The sequence below is a fragment of the Odontesthes bonariensis genome, chromosome 22 (genome assembly GCF_027942865.1).
Source record: "Odontesthes bonariensis isolate fOdoBon6 chromosome 22, fOdoBon6.hap1, whole genome shotgun sequence".
NCBI classification, from domain to species: Eukaryota; Metazoa; Chordata; class Actinopteri; order Atheriniformes; family Atherinopsidae; genus Odontesthes; species Odontesthes bonariensis.
The window spans coordinates 30570243-30593738 of NC_134527.1; the positions used below are offsets into that span (position 1 = coordinate 30570243).

General features: G+C 44.7%; 1 protein-coding gene across 2 annotated transcripts in view; it reads right to left on the reverse strand.

Moving 5' to 3' along the window:
* Nucleotides 1–23496, reverse strand: part of tln1 (talin 1) — a 115286-nt gene that overhangs the window by 86260 nt on the left and 5530 nt on the right. The window contains exons 2-7 of one of the 2 annotated variants that reach the window (XM_075455366.1): nucleotides 14922–14980; nucleotides 10949–11026; nucleotides 8708–8870; nucleotides 3088–3185; nucleotides 1223–1352; nucleotides 804–956 (exon numbers count right to left, since the gene is read on the reverse strand). In XM_075455366.1, coding sequence (XP_075311481.1) covers nucleotides 804–956; nucleotides 1223–1352; nucleotides 3088–3185; nucleotides 8708–8837 — 511 coding nt within the window. In that variant the 5' untranslated portion in view covers nucleotides 8838–8870; nucleotides 10949–11026; nucleotides 14922–14980. The remainder of the gene's footprint in view (nucleotides 1–803; nucleotides 957–1222; nucleotides 1353–3087; nucleotides 3186–8707; nucleotides 8871–10948; nucleotides 11027–14921; nucleotides 14981–23496) is intronic. The other variant, XM_075455365.1, reaches the window with a different exon arrangement.

Below are 23496 nucleotides of genomic sequence, written 5' to 3' on the forward strand. Positions count from 1 at the left end.
CCTCATGATAAGATGTTATGGGAACTGTGGGAGTTGTGGGAACGCAGCAATAAACAGGTCCTTTCCACGTTTCCCCCTAGAAAATGCTATCGCGATCAGACAGCAAGTAGTGCTGTGCCATCCTCTGCAGTAATCCCACTCGAGACATTTGATTACGCACACGCGGACGCAATTCAAGTCCATGCGGACCAGGAGGAAGGTGTGAGGCTGTGCGTTCAGGCCACAGCAGGTGAACTGTTCATATTTTAAGTGCAATCGTTTCGTTTCTTTGTTCATATGTAGCTACTGGGGCCACAGTCGATGGTTTTGTCTGCTATACATCTGCTTGATGTGTGATGGCGCGGTGCGGATCACACATCAAGTGTGCAGCTAAATCAGTTTCAAGATTCACAAATGTGCAGGACAAGACTCACAAATGTATTTCTGATGCACACACAAATATAACTTGATTTACAAACTGCTTCTGGTCTGTGGACTTCGCTGCATCTGTGTGTGGATTTTGAGACTCCCCTGACTTGCGTCAACCCACAAATGTCTTTTTTTTTTTTTAACACTGAATGATCTGCAACCAATCAGATATCTTCCTTGTTTCAGCTAATCATAAGAACGCACCCAACATGGGAGACCACGTGTACTAACTGTCAGTACAACACCTCACCTAGTCAAATAACCCAACAAGCTTCATCATCCAGCAGAAATCCCTTACAGTCAAACCATTGTCATCTCATCTGTGTGATACTATAATCCTTAAAGAAGGTGTGTTGGAAATTGTTAATGAGGGCTCTTTCTTGTTTGAAACTTACACTCATCATCTGTGTGGAGCTTCTGCTTCAGCTTCTCCATCTTTTTGTCATCTCTTAGAAGAGTCTTGTCTCTTTTCAGTGTGCCTGTGGTTTCCTCCTTCTTCTCCTCCCCAATGTCTCGCACCAACGAGTATTCGTCATAGTTTGTTATGCCTGGCAGACAAACAGATCTGCCTTTACTTTACATTTCACATTGTAGCACATTAGATAATAACCAAGGCAAACAGTGTAAGGCTTAATTAGATCAACAGTAATTCAGAAAACATTTAAAAAGCAATTAAGCAGCAGCAGAATCAACACATATCATCTTTTCCTGGAATGATGAGCTAATGGTTAGACAAGCAGATGTCAGCATGTTACAGTACTTTGCTACATTTCAGGAAACTGCTCAGGTTAAAGTGTGAGCAAACACAACTGACCAATTCTAGCACATATGGTCATGAGCATGTCACTGACAATCTTGGAGTCATCCACCATCACAGTCTTTACTGTGCCATCCAGCATGCGGATCTTCAGGGGCCTCTGCTTTTTCTTGTACTCCAAAGTGTCCTGAGATGAGAGAAAGAAGAAGGAATTTGGATCGAGGATGTCACAAGCTGTCTGCTGCAGAGTTGAGTTATATGTTCGCGTCACGTTGGCTAAATCCTCAATACAGTAACAAAGTTATCTTGAGTTGTCATTGTTGTTATACTTCACTGTGATTGACAGAGCTCTTTTGAATCCATGACACCAGTGACACGATTGGTTCAGAGACAATTGAATAATTAAAATACATGTATTATGGCAAAACATTTCCATTGCTATGCTGATGATACTCAGCTGTACTTATCTATAAAACCAGATGAACCCAATAGGTTGGTCAGACTACAAGCATGTCTTAAAGACATAAAGACCTGGATGACTCAGAACTGTCTGCTTCTAAATTCAGACAAAACTGAAGTCGTTATCTTTGGACCTGAGCGCTTCAGGGAGAAACTGTCTCGTTATATAGTTACTCTAGATGGCATTTCCTTGGCTTCTAGTTCTACAGTGAGGAACCTTGGAGTTATTTTTGACCAGAATTTATCATTTGACTCGCATACAAAACAGGTTTCTAGGACTGCCTTCTTTCACCTTCGTAATATTGTTAAAATCAGGAACATCCTGTCTCAGAGTGATGCAGAAATCAAATCACCAATAAGAAGTGTTTAGGGGCGGGGTGCCGCCGTGAAATGTCGTCCACATAGAGACAGTGCAAGCGTTTTTTGTTTTTTTAAGGGGTCGGCGTCATCGCTGGACAAAGCGACATCGCTTGCAGCATGTCAGGACAGGCGGATTGAAAAGTACGCATTCTAAATCACTTTTTAATCGCTCTTTCGCTTTCAGTCAGGATGGGGTGTAAGAGATCTGAACACATCACAGCAGTTTTAAAATCTTTACTCTGGCTTCCAGTCAGTCACAGAATAGATTTTAAAAGCCTGCTGATGGTTTACAAATCCCAGAACGGTTTAGGCCCAAAATACATCTGTGATATGTTCAGAGAATATAAAGCCAGCAGAGCTCTTAGATCCAAGGACTCAGGTCAGCTGGTCCAGTCCAGAGTCAAGACTAAACATGGAGAAGCAGCATTTAGCCGTTATGCTGCAAACAAGTGGAACAAACTGCCAGTGGAGATTAAACTTTCACCAAATGGAGACATTTTTAAATCCAGGTTAAAAACATTTCTGTTCTCATGTGTCTCTGCATAAAGTCTGCACGCTATCTTTGAATTTATCTGGACTGTTGCTTGTTTTTAAATTCATTTAAATGATTTTATTTGTTTCTCTTTATATTCTTTTATGTATTTTAATGCTTCTTACACACCCTGCTGCAATGCTTTTATTTCATGTAAAGCACTTTGAATTTGTTTGTACATGAAATGTGCTATAGAAATAAATTTGATTTGATTTGTAATTTGGTGCTTTATGAATAAAACTGAATTGAATTATAATATAACCTGCATGGTGTAGCAAACCTTTGCTCATCAAGCAGCAGAGAACAGCTTCTCAACCTCTCTGCTTTATTCTTTTTAATGTTGCATTTGCTGCAGCAGTAGATATAGTCCCTCTACAACAAGTTTTTGGCACATTCAGTTTGCAAAAGTTTTTGTCTTTTTTGTTATGTTTTTTTTTATATCTATTAATCTCTTCATCTGTCTATCTGCCCATCTGTCTACCCACCGACCTACCTGCATGGGAAAGCATTATGCGCCGGCAGTATATTTGCAATACATGGTGATGATTTAGCATGCCTCAGAGTGACTCACCCCATTTCTCAACATGTAGTAATCCAGAGCCTTTCCAGCCTCCAGCCAGATGCCTTTCTTTGGGTCCTCATCAGACAGAAACAGCCCATAGTCATTGGCTGCAGAAGAAAATAGAAATATAAAGTGAGTCACTGTAATTGTACATCCTGCAGATGTAGATATTCAGCAACCAAGAAGCTGTTACTGTCTAAGGTACTTCTGCTGGCTAGAACTTCTAGTTTGTGTTAACCTCATCAGAAAATAACTGTTTCAATAGAGACATGCGCTTTAAATTTATAAGGTTGCACATGTCAACAGATGACAACTTTTTAACTCTTTCAGAGGGACCTTTCAGTTTGGTTCACTTTTATCCATGCTTCCTTCTAAAGGAACGAGTCACAACAAAATATCATGTTAAGAGATTTAAGCAAGAATTCAGTAAAAGTGGGAAGAACAAAACTCCCTTTGAACAGGAAGGAAAACTCAGACATGACGTCCATATACCTCAGCTGACTGAAGGTAAGACAAGAAGAAGAGACACAAAATCTGAGAGACTTTGTAGCTGTGGAGAGGCAAATGAAAAGAAAATGTTCCTTCCTAAAAAGGAACGTGAAATGATGACATAAATGTAGAGAAAGAGAGAGGAGCGTATAACGTAGAGGGGAGATGCTCAGTGCATCATGGAATGTCCCCCAGTAGCATCACTAAAGGGATGATTTCGGGTCAGCTGAATCAGCACTATTAGGTAAGTTTGATCTTCAGAACACATTATGGAAGTTGACGCTACAAGAAAGAGGCCTGATAACTGAAGGCTCTGCCTCCCAAACTGGCAGCTGGTTCCACAGAGAGGGGCCTGATAACTGAAGGCTCTGCCTCCCAAACTGGCAGCTGGTTCCACAGAGAGGGGCCTGATAACTGAAGGCTCTGCCTCCCAAACTGGCAGCTGGTTCCACAGAGAGGGGCCTGATAACTGAAGGCTCTGCCTCCCAAACTGGCAGCTGGTTCCACAGAGAGGGGCCCGATAACTGAAGGCTCTGCCTCTCAAACTGGCAGCTGGTTCCACAGAGAGGGGCCCGATAACTGAAGGCTCTGCCTCCCAAACTGGCAGCTGGTTCCACAGAGAGGGGCCTGATAACTGAAGGCTCTGCCTCCCAAACTGGCAGCTGGTTCCACAGAGAGGGGCCCGATAACTGAAGGCTCTGCCTCTCATCCTGTTTTTAGAAACTCTGGGAGCCACAAGTAAACCTGCAGTCTGAGAGCAAAGTGCTCTGTTGGGAAAATATATGTGTGTGTGTGTGTGTGTGTGTGTGTGTGTGTGTGCGCGTGCGTGCGTGTGTCTGAGAGAGAATGCAAGAGAGCCACTTCCACAACACCCTTTTTCCTACTTAATTCCTGTCAATCTCAGAAACCTGTTAGAACTAAGAAGTGAGGTGGGAATCTTACCAAGGTGAAAGGGGAAACTGCCAACTTTTCTCCAGAGCAAAGGGGATAAACAGAGGAGCAAAGAGGCAAAGAAATAAAACATTCAATTAAAAAGCACCAGCTACACTGTCATGCAGTAATGTTATCCTTGTAGTTACCACATGTTCTTTTATAATACATGTTCTTCTATGTGTGAACCCCTTTAGGAAAAAGAGCTGTTACAACATCAAAAAGCCTGAAACTAGCCTCCAATCTCCTTTTTATAACTCTGAAAGGTCAAAACACGGCACAGAGCTGCTTAAGCCCTCACACTGGTCAACACTTGGTAAAATTTGGCTTATCAATGAAACGGGAAAGTGTTGAACAGCATTGAGTCCCACGTCAAATGACTCTGTAGTACACTATATTACCAAAAGTATTCTCTCACCCATCCAAATAATGAAATTCAGGTGTTCCAGTCACTTCCGTGGCCACAGGTGTATAAATCCAAGCACCTCTGCATGCAGACTGCTTCTACAAACATCTGTGAAAGAATGTTTCTCTCTCAGGAGCTCAGTGAGTTCCAGCATGGTACCATGATAGGATGCCACCTGTGCAACAAGTCCAGTGGTGAAGTTTCCTCGCTGCTAAATATTCCACAGTCAGCTGTCAGTGGCGTTATAACAAAGTGGAAGCAACTGGGCAGCTCAGCCGTAAAATGACAGAGCGGGTCAGAGGATGCTGAGGCTCATAGTGCTCAGAGGTCACCAACTTTCTGCAGAGTCAGTCGCTGCAGACCTCCAACCTTCATGTGGCCTTCAGATTAGCTCAGGAACAGTGCGTAGAGAGCTTCATGGAATGGGTTTCCATGGCAACTGCATCCAAGCTAGAGCTGTCCCAAACGATTATTTTTCAAACGATTAATCTAGAGATTATTTTTTCGATTAGTCGACTAATCTAACGACTAATTTTACGATTAATCTAACGATTGAGGCTCAACTTAAAAAATTATTTATGTAATTTAAATTTTTTACTACTTGGAACTGGTTGCTACCTGATCGTGGAATTTCGACAGTCAACAGGTAGACTAGAACTACATAATGCCAGAGTATAAAATCCACCGCGCGGTGCATCAGTCCCGACTCATGAGAGTTCATCTAGTAGGTCGTTTTGGAACGGGGACTTCAACCAAAAAAAAAATAATAATTTGCGACCCATCGACGCGAATTATTCATGTCGACGAATTTATGACGTCGAATAAGTTGAATACGTCGACTATTTGACCCAGCTCTAATCCAAGCCATACATCATCAAGTGCAATGCGATGCGTCGGATGCAGCGGTGTAAAGCACGCCGCCACTGGACTCTAGAGCAGTGGAGACCCCTTCTCTGGAGGGACCAATAACGCTTCTCCATCTGGCAACCTGATGGAGGAGTCTGGGTTTGGCGGTTGCCAGGGGAACGGTACTTGTCTGACTGCATTGTGCCAGGTGTAAAGTTTGGTGGAGGGGGGATTATGGTGTGGGGTTGTTCTTCAGGAGCTGGGCTTGGCCCCTTAAGGCTGATTTATACCTCTTTTAACTGCCCTTGCGCCTTGCGCTAATGGCTCGAGGCGTTTGTGCTTAATTTTGCTTTGTCGGCCGTTGCGTGTGCTGCGTGGCGATTCACCGCCAGGACAGTAGGTGGAGCAGCGGGTTTTTTCAATGACAAGCCTACTACGATGAAAGGAAATTCACCGCCAGGACCTCTTCGGCAAGTCTCTCTTCGAGTGGATTCATGCTTCATCTTCTTCTTCTTCTTCTTCGCTTTCTACTTTGGCGTTTGAAAACATAGACATAATGTCTATACCATGTCTATGTTTGAAAACAGCGGCCTTTTATTCAGGGATGAAACCGGAAGATGAACACGCCGCCGGAAGTGATGTAGATAGTGGCTTGCGCTCGCGTCTTGCGTCTTGCGTGAAGTTTAGAAAATTGAGGTGACATAGGCAAGCACGCAAGGGGGGGTTTGCAACCGCGCAAGGGCTTGCGTTGCGTCTCCGACCATAAATCAGGCTTTAGTTCCAGTGAAAGGAACTCTGAATGCTTCAGCATTCCAAGAGATTTTGGACCATTTCATGCTCCCAACTTTGTGGAAACAGTTTGGGGACGGCCCCTTCCTGTTCCAACATGACTGCGCACCAGTGCACACAGCAAGCTCCATAAAGACATGGAGGAGCCAGTTTGGTGTGGAAGAACCTGACTGGCCTGCACAGAGTCCTGACCTCAACCCGACAGAACACCTTTGGGATGAATTAGAGCAGAGACTGTGAGCCAGGCCTTCTGTCCAACATCAGAGTCTGACCTCACAGATGAGCTTCTGGAAGAATGGTCAAATATTCCCATAAACACTCCTAAACCTTGTGGAAAGCTTGCCCAGAAGAGTTGAAGCTGTTATAGCTGCAAATTTTGAGCCGACGTCATATTAAACCCTCTGGATAAAGAATGGGATGTTACTGAAGTTAGGGCTGGGCGATATATCGATATTTAAGATATATCGATAGATTTTTAAATAAGATATGGAATTAGACCATATCGCATATATCGATATAGTTCAAATTTGCGCTGTAATACTTGCTTCAGGCAAGCCGTTGATCAGAGCTCTCTGCACTGCTTCCCTCGCTCCGGCTCCGCCCCTCCTCTTTCATGCACAGAGGGGGGAGGGGGAGGAACACTCCGGCACTCTTAAACAAACATGGAGAAGGCAACAACACCTGCGGAGCATACGGAGGAGAGCCCCTTGGTTGGTAAAAGAAAAAGCAGTGGCTCAATCATTTGGAGATGGTTCGGATACAAATTGTCAGACGAGCAACAAAACCAAGCTATATGTAGGGAGTGCCATAAGCACATTGCAGCCAGTGCTGGAAGCACTACGAATCTTTTTTATCACTTAAAAACGTGACACAAAGTGCAATATGAAGAGTGTGTGAAACTGCGCGCTGCAGCAGCCACAAGCCGTCCCCAACCTGACAAAGCTCCAGCCCCAAAACAAAGCTCACTGCAAGCTTCATTTTCCCGCTGTGTGCCGTATGAGAAGAAAAGCGATAAGTGTCCTTTCACATTGCCAAAGACATGGTCCCTGTTGCAACAGTGGAACAGGTCGGGTTCAAAGAGCTAATTAAAAAGCTGGGCCCAAGATACGAGCTTCCCAGTCGGAACTATTTTGCACGAGAAGCACTGCCGCAAATGTATAGTGAAGTCAGGCAGAACGTTGCGGGCCGGCTCGCTAACGTCACCCATTTTGCGTTGACCAGCGACATGTGGTCAAGCAGAACCTGTGCGAACCTTATATGAGCGTGACAGTTCACTTCATGCAAGACTGGCAGATGAAAACAGCTTGGCAACTGGTTGAGACTGTTCAGATAAGCTATTAAATTAACAAAAATAAACAGGTAATCTCAAGCTGATGTTTAAAAACGTTTTTCTTAAACTGAGCACTTTATTTTGTTATCTCTTTATATATAAATGCTGCCCTCAGAAAAAGATTTACCTATTTTATTTTATAGGCTAATTTTATTTAAGATATTTTTTTTATTTAAATGTGCACCTTACGGAGCTTTGTTATACAGTGTTTACATTTTATAGTGAGTTTTCAATAAAACTACTCGTATCTGGCTTTGACTTTGACTGAGCATTTCATTTCACAGCTCTCACTTTGCGGAAAAAAATATCGGGATATATATCGTATATCGATATTCAACCTAAATATATCAGGATATGACTTTTGGTCCATATCGCCCAGCCCTAACTGAAGTTCATATGCGTGTAAAGGCAGATGAGCCAATATTTTTGGAGTTTAGTTTCAGGTATTTTTAGAGGGTGAATGGAACACTGAATGGAACACAAAGCTGGGTGTATATGGTAATTATCAGTGAGGGTGCAGGGCAACAAAAGTTGGTGCAGTTCACTTTTTCTTTTTTTAATAAACTTGTGATACAGACTGTAATTTCTTGCAAGGATTTGACCTGACTGTAGGATAGCTGGCAGTTCTCTCTCAGTCCCACTGTGTAGGGCTGACGTTCCAAGTCCAATATCAAATAATAAACTAGACTAGGTATCTCACAAAGTCAGAATTATCAGAAAAGTCACTCTAGAAAAGAAAAAGTGTGTGTGTGTGTGTGTGTGTGTGTGTGTGTGTGTGTGTGTGTGTGTGTGTGTGTGTGTGTGTGTGTGTGTGAGAGAGAGAGAGTGAGAGGACTCACGCTGGCCAAGCTGTGCCTCAGGAACTCTCTCCCTGATGATCCGGCCGGCATCATAGACCATGGTGGAGGGCTCAAACTGCATCGTTTTCACCACATTCCCCACGCCAATCTTTAATGACAGGGCAACCATGATTGCTGCTCTGCACCGCTGACGATCTTACACCTGCATCAAGGTGAAAAAAAATAAAAAAGTACAGGCCATCATCAAATTGTTTTTAATGTGTAAGCAGCATCAAAATGCTGACTAAAGCCAAACTCAACCAAGACGAGGAAATCTCCCTTTGAAACCATCAACCTTCTGGACCTTTCTAGGAGTTTTTGAGCTTTAGAGATGCTGGCAGGTATTACCTATGAACAGAACAAACGTAAGCCTTTCCCACTCGTAATTGTGTCGCTGGGATGTATTAGCAAGGCAATTAATGCTAGAAATCTAACCTGCTACAGAGGTGAATGTGAGAAGTCTCTAACAAAAAAAAAAGTCATTTTTGTCTATCTTTTTATCTATCCAATTTTACACCATTAACCTTGGCAATTAAGTAATCTATCATACTGCATTTAGTATATTATGATATATAAGATAGGGAATAAGCTCCATAAAACAACATAAAGGGAACACATTATTACAAAAAGTACTTGTATGCTTCTTGAGGAATATTTTTGAACGGGATGTCTTTTCCTGAGTCCATATGGCTTCTTACTACCAGCTTACTTAAACCTCATGACGTTTTCATTTGAAGTAAATGAGAAGTGTTTAGGCTCTAGAAAGTTGTTTTTTTCTATTCAAGCATACATTTCATATCTGTGTCTGCGCGTACTGGAAATATGAACTATGAGTCATTTATCGTGTAAATATACCCAAAATCAAAGCACAAATTTCACCTTTGAAAAATAATGACTGCTCATAACGTGTAGTCTTAAAGCACAGCATTTCAGTCAATTAATAAGACTTCATGTAGTGTTTGACAACACAAAAACATGGAAAAGAAACTGAATAATAGGCAATTTAGTTATATTAAGATACAGTGCATGAGAGCGAAGAGTAAAAGAGAATAAAATATATTAACGAGCAAACAGAATCTTATGTATATAATATCAGCATTAACACTATAACATTAAATGTTTGTTTAAAATGTCCCTTTTGTCTAAAAATATACCTCGTCCTATGACATCGTTAGAGCTGGCCCAAACTAAAACGACAACTTTTAAAATAGGTCTATTCATGGTTACATGCACAGTGGAGCACCAGTTACTGGGCTCTATGTAACTGGACCACCATCCTTGTCCCGTATACATGCAGAGGAGCAGAATCGTGTTATGGAATAAGACGCGTCTGTGACAGTGTCGGCTGTACGAGAAATTGTCCAAGATATTCTGCTGCTTCTGACCTTCTCTGTGGGAGATCATCCTAAATGGAAGTTCAGATGAATTCACAGCACAGATGTTGCCTTTAACATACAGAAATAGTGATTGTGATGTCAGACGATGTTGTGGTCGCAAAAATCGGGATTTTATTAGAGCAGAGCGACAGACAGAAATGCTTTCAGGGACCACCAGTTCACCTGTGGTCTTAAAGGGCTGATTTTCATTCACAATGTCTGCTGTATTCAGAATCTTGATTTTGTGTGATATGGTCAGACTGGTGTTGATATACATTTTCAAAGTTTGGTTTTGTCCAAACTCGTGCCGTGTACATGTGTACAATGTTAGCTGCAAGCAAGACTTCAAATTCAGGTCCCCACCACATCCACACGGTAGATTGGCCCCTTCCTTCTTAATGGAAATATGTCGAATCAATAATTAAGCACAAAAAGAATACTTTCTCTGAAAGAGAATGTTGCTGCAAAGAAAAGTGCAGCAACAAATTAACAGTGGGAAAATTTGTAATTGTGTATTATGAAAAAACAGGAATGCTTCAAATTTAGTGGTTGCTAATTGGACCAGGTAAATGTGGCAGCTGACTATTCAACTGCAGTCTGTTGTGTGTGACAGAATGAACAAGGAGCAGCAACACAGCCGGCAGATGTGAAAGTGAGTGAAACAGAGGAAAAGCAAAGCATTTTTGACGTAATAAGTGAAGCAAAAGGGCAACAGCTGAAAAGTACCACCATGATATAATGCAGTAATGTTAGCATATCTGACATTTGCATTGGATAGTTTTTCAAAGAGTGGTGCAAAGCCAGATTTCAGTCAAACGTTTCTGCTAATTTTTTTAGAACTAAAAAGATTCCTCAAACTACAGACCTGCAAACTCTCCCCTTCTGAAGTATTTCTGTGTGAAGAACCAGTCTGAGCTGCAGGACACAGAGAGCAGTGTCTAACCTACAGTGGGAAAAGCAAAGAAAACAAGCTTTGGGTGATGAGTTGTGGGCATTTAATCCAGCTTTCTGCTTGTGCTCCAACTCCACATGAGAATGTAGTGGGCTAAAGAAACTCATCCATTACTTTTAATGTATTAAATAATAATGTATCAATATATATATTAGTAATAATTGTTGCAACATTATAATTTCCCTTTTGAATAAATAAAGTATTTTTTAATTTCATTACGCTCTCCAGTCTTTACCCCAGTTACTGAAACAGGCATAACTGGCTTAAAGTTAACATATTTTAAGAGGTATAGTGAGGATCAATTGTGAGGTAACTGGAGGAAAAAGACAGAAATAAGACACAAGAAGTACTCAACCAATTAGAAGTTTTTAGGGGGAACAAGCCCCACTAAAAAAATTAAAAATAAAAACACTGGGGACTGTACTTCCTCCCTCCCAGATATATCTCTCTGCTCATCAGTTTGGTCCCTGGTCCTTGCAGTGGAAATAAAGAGGTTTGGGAACTTGGTGCTCTAAAGGCCCTTCTGCAGTATCTGTGCGATGCCACTTTTTAAAAAGCTTTCCAACAATCAAGCCAGAATAATACCCATTTTATCGTTGACTAGTTTCCACTCATCAATGAGAGTCCAGTATTCACTCTCTTTGCTCTGTTTTAAGGGAACAAATTTTACTTTAGTGCCTCACAAATGCACATCTGTCTGTTAAAGCTTTTTGCTGCCACCTGCAATTAGGAGCGGTCTCAGAAATGTGTGGAACAATCTAAGCTGTGGGTTGCTCTTAGTCAAATTAGCACTGTTGTTGGTACTTTAGCTTTAGCCTAGAAAATATTTGTTTAGTGGTGGGGTGAGCCTGTTAAAGGGATAATCCGGAGTAAAATGCGCTTTAGATCAATTTACGGGATGTTGGGAGTAGATACGTTGAGTTGACATCAAAATCATGTCATTCGGATGTGTTTTGAGAATTTCGATTTGACCGTTTTTAGCCAAAAGTCGTTAGCCTGGTAGTGATGAGGGCATATTGTATCGCCGCTACAAAATGCTATTTTTATACCTCTTCTACAGCTCCAAACAACATAACACTTACGTGGTAGTGAGTAGAGGGTCCCTAAACCCAAACCGAAGTGTCCCGAGGTCTTCATGTGGTTGGATATAGAGTCCAGAATGAATTTAATCAAGCCAGTACCTTTCCAGAAATGTTGCTGCTGCAGCTGCCGCTAAAGACCGTGGTGAAGTTGGTTTGATATTGGATATTCGACAGAAATGAATATAAAATAGAGTGTGCATTCAATTGGTGTACAAAAAGGTGTGTGTGGTTGGTACTACACTCACTAGGTCACAAGGCTTGGGAGGTATTGGAAAAAAAAGACACCTTATTTCCTTATTGTGACTATATCCGACCATATGAAGACCTCGGGACACTTCGGTTTGGCTTTAGGGACCCTCTACTCACTACCACGTAAGTGTTATGTTGTTTGGAGCTGTAGAAGAGGTATAAAAATAGCGTTTTGTAGCGGCGATACGATATGCCCCTCTCACTTCCAGGCTAACGACTTTTGGCTAAAAATGGTCAAATCGAAATTCTCAAAACACATCCGAATGACATGATTTTGATGTCAACTCAACGTATGTTCTCCCAACATCCTGTAAATTGATCTAAAGTGCATTTTACTCCGGATAATCCCTTTAAGATAATTCAGACTGTCCAGTGCAGCTGTTGTCTTTGCATTTCACCGGTGCTTTTTGCTATTCGTCTTTTTTGGCACTTCGTTCTCTTTGTTATGAAAGCAGAAGTTGTCAGTTCCTCCCAGCTCTAGCCGGCTGAAGCTAACTTTTGCCTAATCAGCAGTCAATCAGCACATAGTGTCATCTGCAGAACCTATGTGTTGCTAGTTTTTTATAGGACTGCACGTCTATCTATCCAAGTTAAATTGACTTCTGCGGGGACTGAGAGTGACCCACAGGGATATAAAGGTATAGGTATAAAAAACAGATCTCAGTCTTCCCCTTTCTTGATCAAAATCCATGGTACTTCAGATTCTAAACGCTGTGGTCACTTGTTAGTGGGTTGGTTAAAAATGCTGGAAATGAGGTTGATGAAAGCATTGAAGCTGCGCCGAACAGAGAAATGCTGGCACATCTAGCAGCCTGACTTGACCTGCGTTAAATGGACTGTACTTACATAGCACTTTTCTATAGTCTCGTTGACCATTTAAAGAGCTCTTACACAACAAGCCACAGTCACACATATAGTACTTATATACACATAGATCACACTTATACAGCACGTCTTAGTCTATACACTTTCACAGGATACACGGTGCTTTTTTCATTTATCACACACATTCACACACTATAAGTAGGCAGGTAGGGGGGGTAGGTAGGGTTCAGTGTCTTCAGAAGCCAGGATGGAACCCCCGACCTTCCAATCGGCAGACGGCTGCTCTTCTGCCTGAGCAACAGCCACTCAAATGTGGGACTATAGCCGCTTTCGGACAGACCGTTCTAAGAAAGTAGTTATCAGAACTACCCTCCTCGAATTTCGTTCTGATAACTATCCTTCCCCAGCGGAACTGTTTCAGTCTGCATTCGCACATGAGTCGGGACCTGATAGGGACTGATGCGCCGCGCGCAGCCGTCTGCTTCAGTGACGTGTTAGCCGTTAGCCGTTTAGCGCTACATTCAAACACAAAACAAAACGGTAAAAGTAAGGAGAGTAGAAAAAACACCACCAAGAAGCTAATATGGAGAGCGGGGAGGCCACCGTGTTCATGGTCTGCATGATGGTGATATTAATCATGGACAATCACATCAGGCGTCTAATATCGAGGCTGGAAGAGCACACAGAGAGAGTCAGGATACTTTTTTATTTCATGAAGGAAGAAAGGAGAGCAGAGCTCTGCAGACAAAGGAGACCAGTGTAAGTTTAACTTATTAAACACCCGCTGGTTGTGTCTGTGTCTATGAGGAAACATTTCAGCCGTGATAGCATGACATGGGGCGTAGCTACCGACCACCAAACACCTCCGTTAGATTCGTTCTATAGAACCATGAAAAGACCCGACCTCGGAGAAGGAGCTAAATGGTTATAGGAACTAAGGGAGAAAGCCCCGAGTTCCTGTATGTCCGAACACGGGAGAAAACGGCCCCGCGGATTAAAAGGTTTTTAGAACTGCCAAAGGTTCCTACAGTCCGAAAGCGGCTTATGAGTGACATTCTTAACACCACACCCCTCTGACCCATTGCTTCATCAAAAACACTGATATGTCTACATTGTACATTTTCTGCAGCTTATTGTATCATAACAAATATGCTGAGAGATATGTTGACAGTCTTTTCCAGCCGTTTGAAAAGAACATCTTAACCGTAGATTGACAGCATGTGTTTGCATCAGTACTCAGAGGAACCAACACTAAATGTACCAAAACTAAAATGGAACCCACTCTGATGGCAGATGACCATAACTTTCAGCATCGAGACATCAGTATGAACGCTCGATAGTGTCATCAAAGCTAAAACAAAGCTAACAGGAAATGAAGGAGGACTTGCTCCTAAATCCATTAACTGAAACTTTAACATGCTGCGCCCCATGAGCCACAATCAGGAGTTAGATTTGTGTAGAATGTCTGACTCAAGTTTACCGTTAGCTAACAGAACTTCTTGTGCTTTTATAGATTTTCTAACAGTGATTTAAAATGTAAGTATTTACAATGTGTGTCTCGTCATTAATCCTACACTGTAAACTGGCAACCAAAAGCTAAGATTCTGAAAGGTGGAAGTACTGGATTCATCTCAGATCAACTGCTGGTTTGTTGTTTTCAGTTCAAATTGGATTTGAATTGAATATATTCTGAAGCATATTAGCAAACTAGAGAGGGTTGAAGTAAATACCTGATGTAAAAAACGTCCTTCCTGTGCACTCCGATGATGAAGTCTGGGTTGCACCAGTCCTGGTTGAAGAAAAAGAAAGACAAACACTGGTTTACAGAAATGCTTTCCTTACATGACCTGAACCATCACATCTTTATCATTGCACAAAACACTAAGTTGACAGTCCATTAATTTGTAATCCCACTTTCAGGAAATAACAACCAATCCCCACATTAGCGTGAACTTACAATTTGAACAGTTTCTCACAAAACTGCTGCTAAAACCATTGCAGTGCTCAATCCAAATGCACATATCCAATGCTATATGCTACTTAATTGCAGGGCTTAAATATGTTGAAATGCGCTTAATTATACATGATGACTTTGCTTGAGCGGGGTTCAAGTTCAGGCATAACAGCTGTACGCATCCCAGAAACAGATGTAAAAACTTCTGGAAATGCCAAACTGAATGTGGGAAAGGTTAAGGAGTCGAAACACCTTTGACAGCAACATGGTATACAGCTTTCTACTTTTTTTGACTCTGCATTCACATTAACGCTTGAGATCTCCCTAAATAAGCAAATACAATTCAGAGAAAAGGACACGAACACACAAAAATAGGAGGACTTAGTTCAATTCTCCTTTTATTCCACAGAAAATAAAAGCAAAGGCCATGTGAAGTTGCTGTAAATCATGCACTTGTTCAGTTACTGCTGTTAAACTGCAGCAGTGCTTCTAAAGTCTTATTCAATAAGTTGATTAATTCAGCTAGTTTATTATTTCAGTTTGGTCAGGTGTTGGTGACCTCATCTTCTGTCAAACTTGCATCTTTCACTCCTTTGAAATGACATGGTTCTTGTGAGATCAGATGTCCCGATACCATTTCCTGTTTTTTAAGCCCTTCAATGCCATAAAAGGGCATTTCAGACATCTGTATGCTCGCAGCTATGATTCAGCAGGGAGCATTGAATCCTGTCTGCATTGAGTGGAAACTCAGTTTGTTTGGCTCAAGAAAGGATAGAAGCTGATTCATCTAAAGCTCATTCAGGTCTGTACAGGAGTTCCAAAGTTTCCCTGTTAAAATCTTTCCCTCAGTGGTTGTCAACAGTCAATTATCAAAGACATTTTGGAACTTTAAGCTACACAAGACTGAAACACCACACACACAAGGCGAGTTTAACCTTCCACTTGTCCAGTTTAATCACCAGGTCAAAGAATGAGAGATAATCTCATTTCAAAAGGTCTGCAGACTTTCAGTCCACCTACAGGAAGTGCAGAGTCACAACAGTCATTACTGTAGTTACTGAGGAATGAGGAAGAGAGACAAAATGAGCTCTGCTGGAACAACTTTTTTTAGGTCTTTTTTAAGGCATGAACAACCATTAGAGGTTCTTCGTGCTTTTAAATCAAATACTTTTTGGTAGAACAACAGTTAAAGTGGTTTAAATCATGTAGATTGGAACCAAATGGTTGCTTTGTGTCCAGCCCATCTGATCAGCAGCAAGCTTGAGACATGTACAAACAAGATGTTGTGGTAAACTGACTATAAACTGGAAGTGTCCATTTAAATGGAGCTGTGCTCTCATCAGTGTTAGTGCTTAAAGATCTGCCCGAGCAGACGTGTCTTCCTGTGTGTGGAGTCCAGACCTCTGCAAAAAGTGACAGCAGCCAGCTGTCATCACCAAAGCCAGCATCCGCTCCATCTCTGGCAGCCAGATACTGTACATCAGTGTCTCTATCTCATGTCCGTCAGGCCCGACCAAGTGTTCGTGGAACTGTCTGTCTGCAGCCACACACATATTTCACTAACTTATCTTCTTTTACACACACACACACACACACACATTACTTAGAACTGTTCCTCAGGGCTGATAGTCTTTTTATGGAATACTGCAGACAACATCTAATCTGCAACTTTTAATATTTTTTAATAACAAAAGGAAAAATGTGCTTTTTTTCCCAATTTCAGCAAAACAAATGTATCGTGTCGATGAAAAAAAAAAAAAGACCTGTCCCAAATAGTCACTGGACTGCTATTCATAATCTTTAACCAGAATGACACTAACTGTGGGAGTATGTAGGGGGGCCATACAGTCATTAAAGGCATGCAGGGCCCCTGACACAGCCTGAGCTGTGGAAGAAACTCCACTGATAACCACTTCATCAAGTCTTTCCTTTCTTTTTGTTGGAGATACATTGTGCACGTACAGCCCTGCCCTGCAGCCCTACTATGGCACATTCTGCTCCTGACCACTGTGACTGCGCTTCCACTCATTTTCAGACTATCAACAATCTTGCTTTATCCTTTTCATCTCTACATAGACATGCATATCAACATGATCCAGAAAAGGAAGACTTTTTAGTGTTGACAGACGATCCAGAACACACATTTATGCAATTTAGCTCGTTAGAAATCACAGATTGAGACCTACTCGATTTAGTTTCAGTGAATATGAACTTGTGTGCCAGTAATCACAGATTAATGTACTTTATAGTGTAAAAGTGCTTCTCTTTTACTTTTCACAAGAGGAAACACCCTTAAATGGATTATATGGCCCCAGAGTTCAACACAGTCACTTCAGACCACGCTTGTGATTCCACCAGTTAAAGGTAGGGTAGGAGATCCTGGATTTTGAGTCCAGCGAAGCTGCATTTTGAAAATACACCGGTAAAAAGTCCCAACCCTTTTCTTCACTTTCCCCCCGAAGGCACGCCTCTAGAGTACATGAACGCGCACGAGCACGATGGTGCACGAGCGCTGTTCTGACAGCAAGCATCGATCGTTGCCGTATTTAGTATATGATAACTATACGTTTAATAATGCTAGGTGCTAGCCAAGCTGGCTCTAGTTTAGCTTCCTGCCAAGCTTCTGGACACGTAATTCGTTCACGGAGCAGGGTACGCGCACAGGGGGAAGGAGGAGCAGGTTGCAGTTTGATGGACACATCAGAATCCAATCATTGTGAACGGTCCGTTCACAATACCGTTTTTCCTAGATTGTACGTTCTAGAGGCCACTAAAACTTTTCATATTTGTGTCAAAACTTTTAATTAATTGGTTGCAATGGGGGTGTGAAGAGTATTTCAAGCAATATGTAAAAAGATGTTCCAGAAAAAGATCCCCTACCCCACCTTTAAACTATGACCCGTTTCAGAAAATCACAGAAACATTTCACGGCAAAAAGTACACACAGGAGCCAAAAAAAAAAATCTGTGTGCCGACACCCAACTGTTCATCACACCGCAGCATCATTAAAACTGGTGGCACCAGGCCAGAAATCCACCAGACAGAAGGTTTTAACCATGGCTATTAGAGGTACAGCAGCTGGGAAACACGAGGCGTTTGATCAAAGAAAGGATGACAGAGGACAAGGCCAAGATGACAACTGCGTATGGAGTAGAAGGCGACTGAATTGTTGTTTTTATCCAATCGAATGCAGTTGGTACAGTTGGATAGAAAATATGTTGCTCCTGTGACATAAAACTGAGGGGGACAGAACAAACCCACAACACAACAATGTGGGCAGAGCAGTACTCACTCACACTCACTGCACAATAATGTGGGCAGAGCAGTACTCACTCACTCACTGCACAATAATGTGGGCAGAGCAGTACTCACTCACTCACTGCACAATAATGTGGGCAGAGCAGTACTCACTCACTCACTGCACAATAATGTGGACAGAGAAGTACTCACTCACACTAACTGCACACTACACCCAGATCAATACAAATGTATCCGAGTAGTTCTGCACCTTCTCTAAGGCAAGTCAAATGTGATCAAACACAAATCATTGCTTGGCCATACAAAGGTAAAAGTTGTTGCTGCTACATAGATTCACTTTTTAGTTTGTTTTAACCTGTGTTGTGCATGTGGGATTTCCCTTTTCAGTGAAAAGGAAGTTCTTAGTTCACAAAACCCCTATGATGAACACTATGTTTGGACACCGTGTTCCCTTGCCCGGACGCGGGTCACCGGGGCCTCCCTCTGGAGCCAGGCCCAGGGGTGGGGCCCGCCGGCGAGCGCCTGGTGGCCGGGTCTGTGCCCGTGGGGCTCGGTCGGGCACAGCCCGAAGAAATGACACGGATCCCCCTTCCAACAGGCTCACCACCCGTGGGAGGGGCCATGGGGGTCGGGTGCAGTGTGAGCTGGGCGGCAGCCGAAGGCGGGGACCTTGGCGGTCTGATCCTCGGCTACTGAAGCTGGCTCTTGGGACGTGGAACGTCACCTCTCTGCTGGGGAAGGAGCCTGAGCTGGTGCGCGAGGCTGAGCGGTTCCGGATAGATATAGTCGGACTCACCTCGACGCATGGCTTGGGCTCCGGAACCAGCCTCCTCGAGAGGGGTTGGACTCTCTTCCACTCTGGAGTTGCCCGCGGTGAGAGGCGTAGAGCAGGTGTGGGCATACTTATTGCCCCCCGGCTGTGCGCCTGTACATTGGGGTTTTATTTGGTAGACGAGAGGGTAGCCTCCCTCCGCCTGAGGGTGGGGGGACGGGTCCTGACTGTTGTTTGTGCCTATGCACCGAACGGCAGTTCAGAGTATCCACCCTTTTTGGAGTCCCTGGAGGAGGCACTGGAGAGTGCTCCTCCGGGAGACTCCCTCGTCCTGCTGGGGGACTTCAATGCTCACGTGGGCAATGACAGTGAGACCTGGAGGGGCGTGATTGGGAGGAACGGCCCCCCCGATCTGAATCAGAGTGGTGTTTTGTTGTTGGACTTCTGTGCTCGTCACGGACTGTCCATAACGAACACCATGTTCAGGCATAAGGGTGTCCATATGTGCACTTGGCACCAGGACACCCTAGGCCGCAGCTCGATGATCGACTTTGTGGTTGTATCGTCGGACTTGCGGCCGTATGTCCTGGACACTCGGGTGAAGAGAGGGGCGGAGCTGTCAACTGATCACCACCTGGTGGTGAGTTGGCTCCGCTGGTGGGGGAGGAAGCCGGTCAGACCTGGCAGGCCCAAACGTATTGTGAGGGTCTGTTGGGAACGGCTGGCGGAATCCCCTGTAAGGAGGAGTTTCAACTCCCAGAGCTTCAACCATGTCCCGGGGGAGGTGGGGGACATTGAGCCCGAATGGGCCATGTTCCGTGCCTCCATTGTTGAGGCGGCCGACCGGAGATGTGGCCGTAAGGTGGTCGGTGCCTGTCGTGGCGGCAATCCCTGAACCCGCTGGTGGACACCAGTGGTGAGGGAAGCCGTCAAGCTGAAGAAGGAGTCCTATCGGGCCTTTTTGGCCAGTGGGACTCTGGAAGCAGCTGATGGGTACCGACAGGCCAAGCGGAACGCGGCCTCGGCGGTTGCTGAGGCAAAAACTCGGGCTTGGGAGGAGTTCGGGGAGGCCATGGAGAACGACTTCCGGACGGCCTCGAGGAGATTCTGGTCCACCATCCGGCGGCTCAGGGGGGGGAAGCGGTGCACCGTCAACACCGTGTATGGTGGGGGCGGGGCTCTGCTGACCTCAACTAGGGACGTCGTGAGTCGATGGGGGGAATACTTCGAGGGCCTCCTCAATCCTACCGACACGCCTTCCGATGAGGAAGCAGAGTTGGGGAGCTCGGACGTGGGACCTCCCATCTCTGGGGCTGAGGTCGCCGAGGTGGTCAAAAAACTCCTCGGTGGCAAGGCCCCGGGGGTGGATGAGGTCCGTCCTGAGTTCCTCAAGGCTCTGGATGTTGTGGGGCTGTCTTGGTTGACACGCCTCTGCAGCATCGCGTCGACATCGGGGGCAGTGCCTCTGGACTGGCAGATCGGGGTGGTGGTCCCCCTCTTTAAAAAGGGGGACCGGAGGGTGTGTTCCAACTATAGGGGGATCACACTCCTCAGCCTCCCTGGTAAGGTCTTTTCGGGGGTACTGGAGAGGAGGATCCGACAAATAGTCGAATCTCGGATTCAGGAGGTGCAGTGTGGTTGTCGTCCTGGCCGTGGAACAGTGGACCAGCTCTATACCCTCCACAGGATCCTGGAGGGAGCATGGGAGTTCGCCCAACCGGTCTACATGTGTTTTGTGGACTTGGAAAAGGCGTTCGACCGTGTCCCTCGGGGACTCTTGTGGGGGGTGCTCCGGGAGTATGGAGTGCCGGACTCCTTGATATGGGCTGTTCGGTCTCTGTATGACCGGTGTCAGAGTTTGGTCCGCATTGCCGGCAGTAAGTCGGACATGTTTCCTGTGAGGGTTGGACTCCGTCAGGGCTGCCCTTTGTCACCGATTCTGTTCATAATTTTTATGGACAGAATTTCTAGGCGCAGCCAGGGCGTTGAGGGGGTCCGGTTTGGCGACCTCAGAATCGGGTCTCTGCTTTTTGCGGACGATTTGGTTCTGTTGGCGTCCTCAGGCCGTGACCTTCAGCTCTCACTGGAGCGGTTTGCAGCCGAGTGTGAAGCGGCTGGGATGACCATCAGCGCCTCCAAATCCGAGACCATGGTCTTCGGGCGGAAAAGGGTGGAATGCTCTCTCCGGGTCGGGAATGAGATCCTTCCCCAAGTGGAGGAGTTCAAATATCTCGGGGTCTTGTTCACGAGTGAGGGACGAATGGAGCAGGAGATTGACAGACGGATCGGTGCGGCGTCTCCAGTGATGCGGGCTCTGCACCGGCCCGTCGTGGTGAAGAAGGAGCTGAGCCAGAAGGCGAAGCTCTCGATTTACCGGTCAATCTATGTTCCTATCCTCACCTATGGTCACGAGCTGTGGGTAGTGACCGAAAGAACGAGATCGCGAATACAAGCGGCCGAAATGAGTTTCCTCCGCAGGGTGTCTGGGCTCTCCCTTAGAGATAGGGTGAGAAGCTCGGTCATCCGGGAGGGGCTCGGAGTAGAACCGCTGCTCGGGCATCTGGTGAGAATGCCTCCTGGACGCCTCCCCGGTGAGGTGTTCCGGGCCCGTCCCACTGGGAGGAGGCCCCGGGGAAGACCCAGGACACGTTGGAGAGACTATGTTTCTCGGCTGGCCTGGGAACGCCTCGGGGTCCCCCCAGAAGGGCTGGAGGAAGTGGCCGGGGACAGGGACGTCTGGGTCTCTTTGCTCAAGCTGCTGCCCCCGCGACCCGACCCCCGGACCAGCAGAAGATGATGGATGGATGGAAGTTCTTAGTCCTTTCTACAATGCAAACAGTTTATGAGCAACATAGCCATAACACCCCCCACTCTGAATATATATCTATAAACATATATATACACTCCGGCTTCTTCCCAACGAATTAACATAGGGGTGCGCGATCTGACGATATAAAATCGTGACTGGCGAGAAAGAGTGGAGAATCACAGGCGATCTACCAAATTAGAGAAACCGTATAGATCGCCTTTGCCAATCAGCGCAATGATTTATTTATTTTTTTTAATGCTGGTTCCCGCCGATGCGGCAGACGTAGGGCGTCCTTAACCTAACCGACCAATCATAGCAAACTGTGCACCGTGACACTTTCTTACACGCCTCCATGTTGTGTTTGTAAAAACTTAGAAAACGCATGGACAGCCATGGCTGAAAGCCAAGCCGACGAGCTGGTGAAGAAGAGGAAATCCACCTCTGTAATTTGGAATTGGTTCGGGTTTTCTTCTACCCTAACCCACTGCTGCTGGTCCACATCAGGAATGGGAACGGCAGCAGCGGCACCATCCACAGCACATCCATAGCGGCGCACGGGAGAAACTCACGGCCAGCAGCAGCACTCTCGGGTCGGATGAGGAAACCGCTAGCTCGTAAGCTAACTACGGTGCAAGAGAAAAGGGATGCACCGCGACCGTGACAAACATTACACAGTTGAAAAGTATTCCTTTAGGGCGCTCTGGTGATGGCAGTGCGTGACTGTGGCTGCAGTAAATGAACATGCAGCGTAGCTCATCTGTTGCTAAATGGCATCATGAGGTGGAGTCAAGTCGTCATCAGTGGTTCGTTTTTCTATTTCCGGTTGCTTCACTCTCACTGTGTCAGATGTCATTAATTAGATCATTATTTTTCATCTTGAATTGGGTTACAGTTAAATTACAAAGTGTTGATTGCCAAATTCTTTCTTTTACTCCTTAGCTCTTCTGTGGTTCAGCATGTCGACTTAACTCTACTGTAATTGGTCTTTTTTTTTTTTTTGGATGGAAGATCGTGATAAAAAAAATCGAAATCGTGATTTCATGCAAAAAAATCGTGATACAACATTTTTTCCATATCGCCCACCCCTAAATTAACATGCATGTCAGGTTAACTGGTTAAAGCTGCGGTCAGCAACTTTTTTTTAGTCATATTAGCTTGAACTGTCATGGGATTCAGGAAGTAGAATATTAAATAGGCTGTTTAGGAAAAATAACGAAATCTGTAGCTCCCTCTGAAGCCTGTAATCATGCTTGCAAAAACCGAGCGCTCCCGGCTGTTTTTAACCAATTAAGTTAGGGTGGAGGAATCCTACCTGTCAATCACAGCTTGTGCACACGCTGTTGAGCGTGAGTCTGCCCCAGCTTGTGTGCCCTCACACTGGTGTGAACTCACGTGCACAACCTCGTCCACAGAGGGGGAGGGGTTTGGGGGGCGATTCGGAGCTTGTTAGAGGTTGGGGGAGGGACCTGAAAGTTGTATCAGTTCGAATTTTCCGACTTTAGACTCGCAATT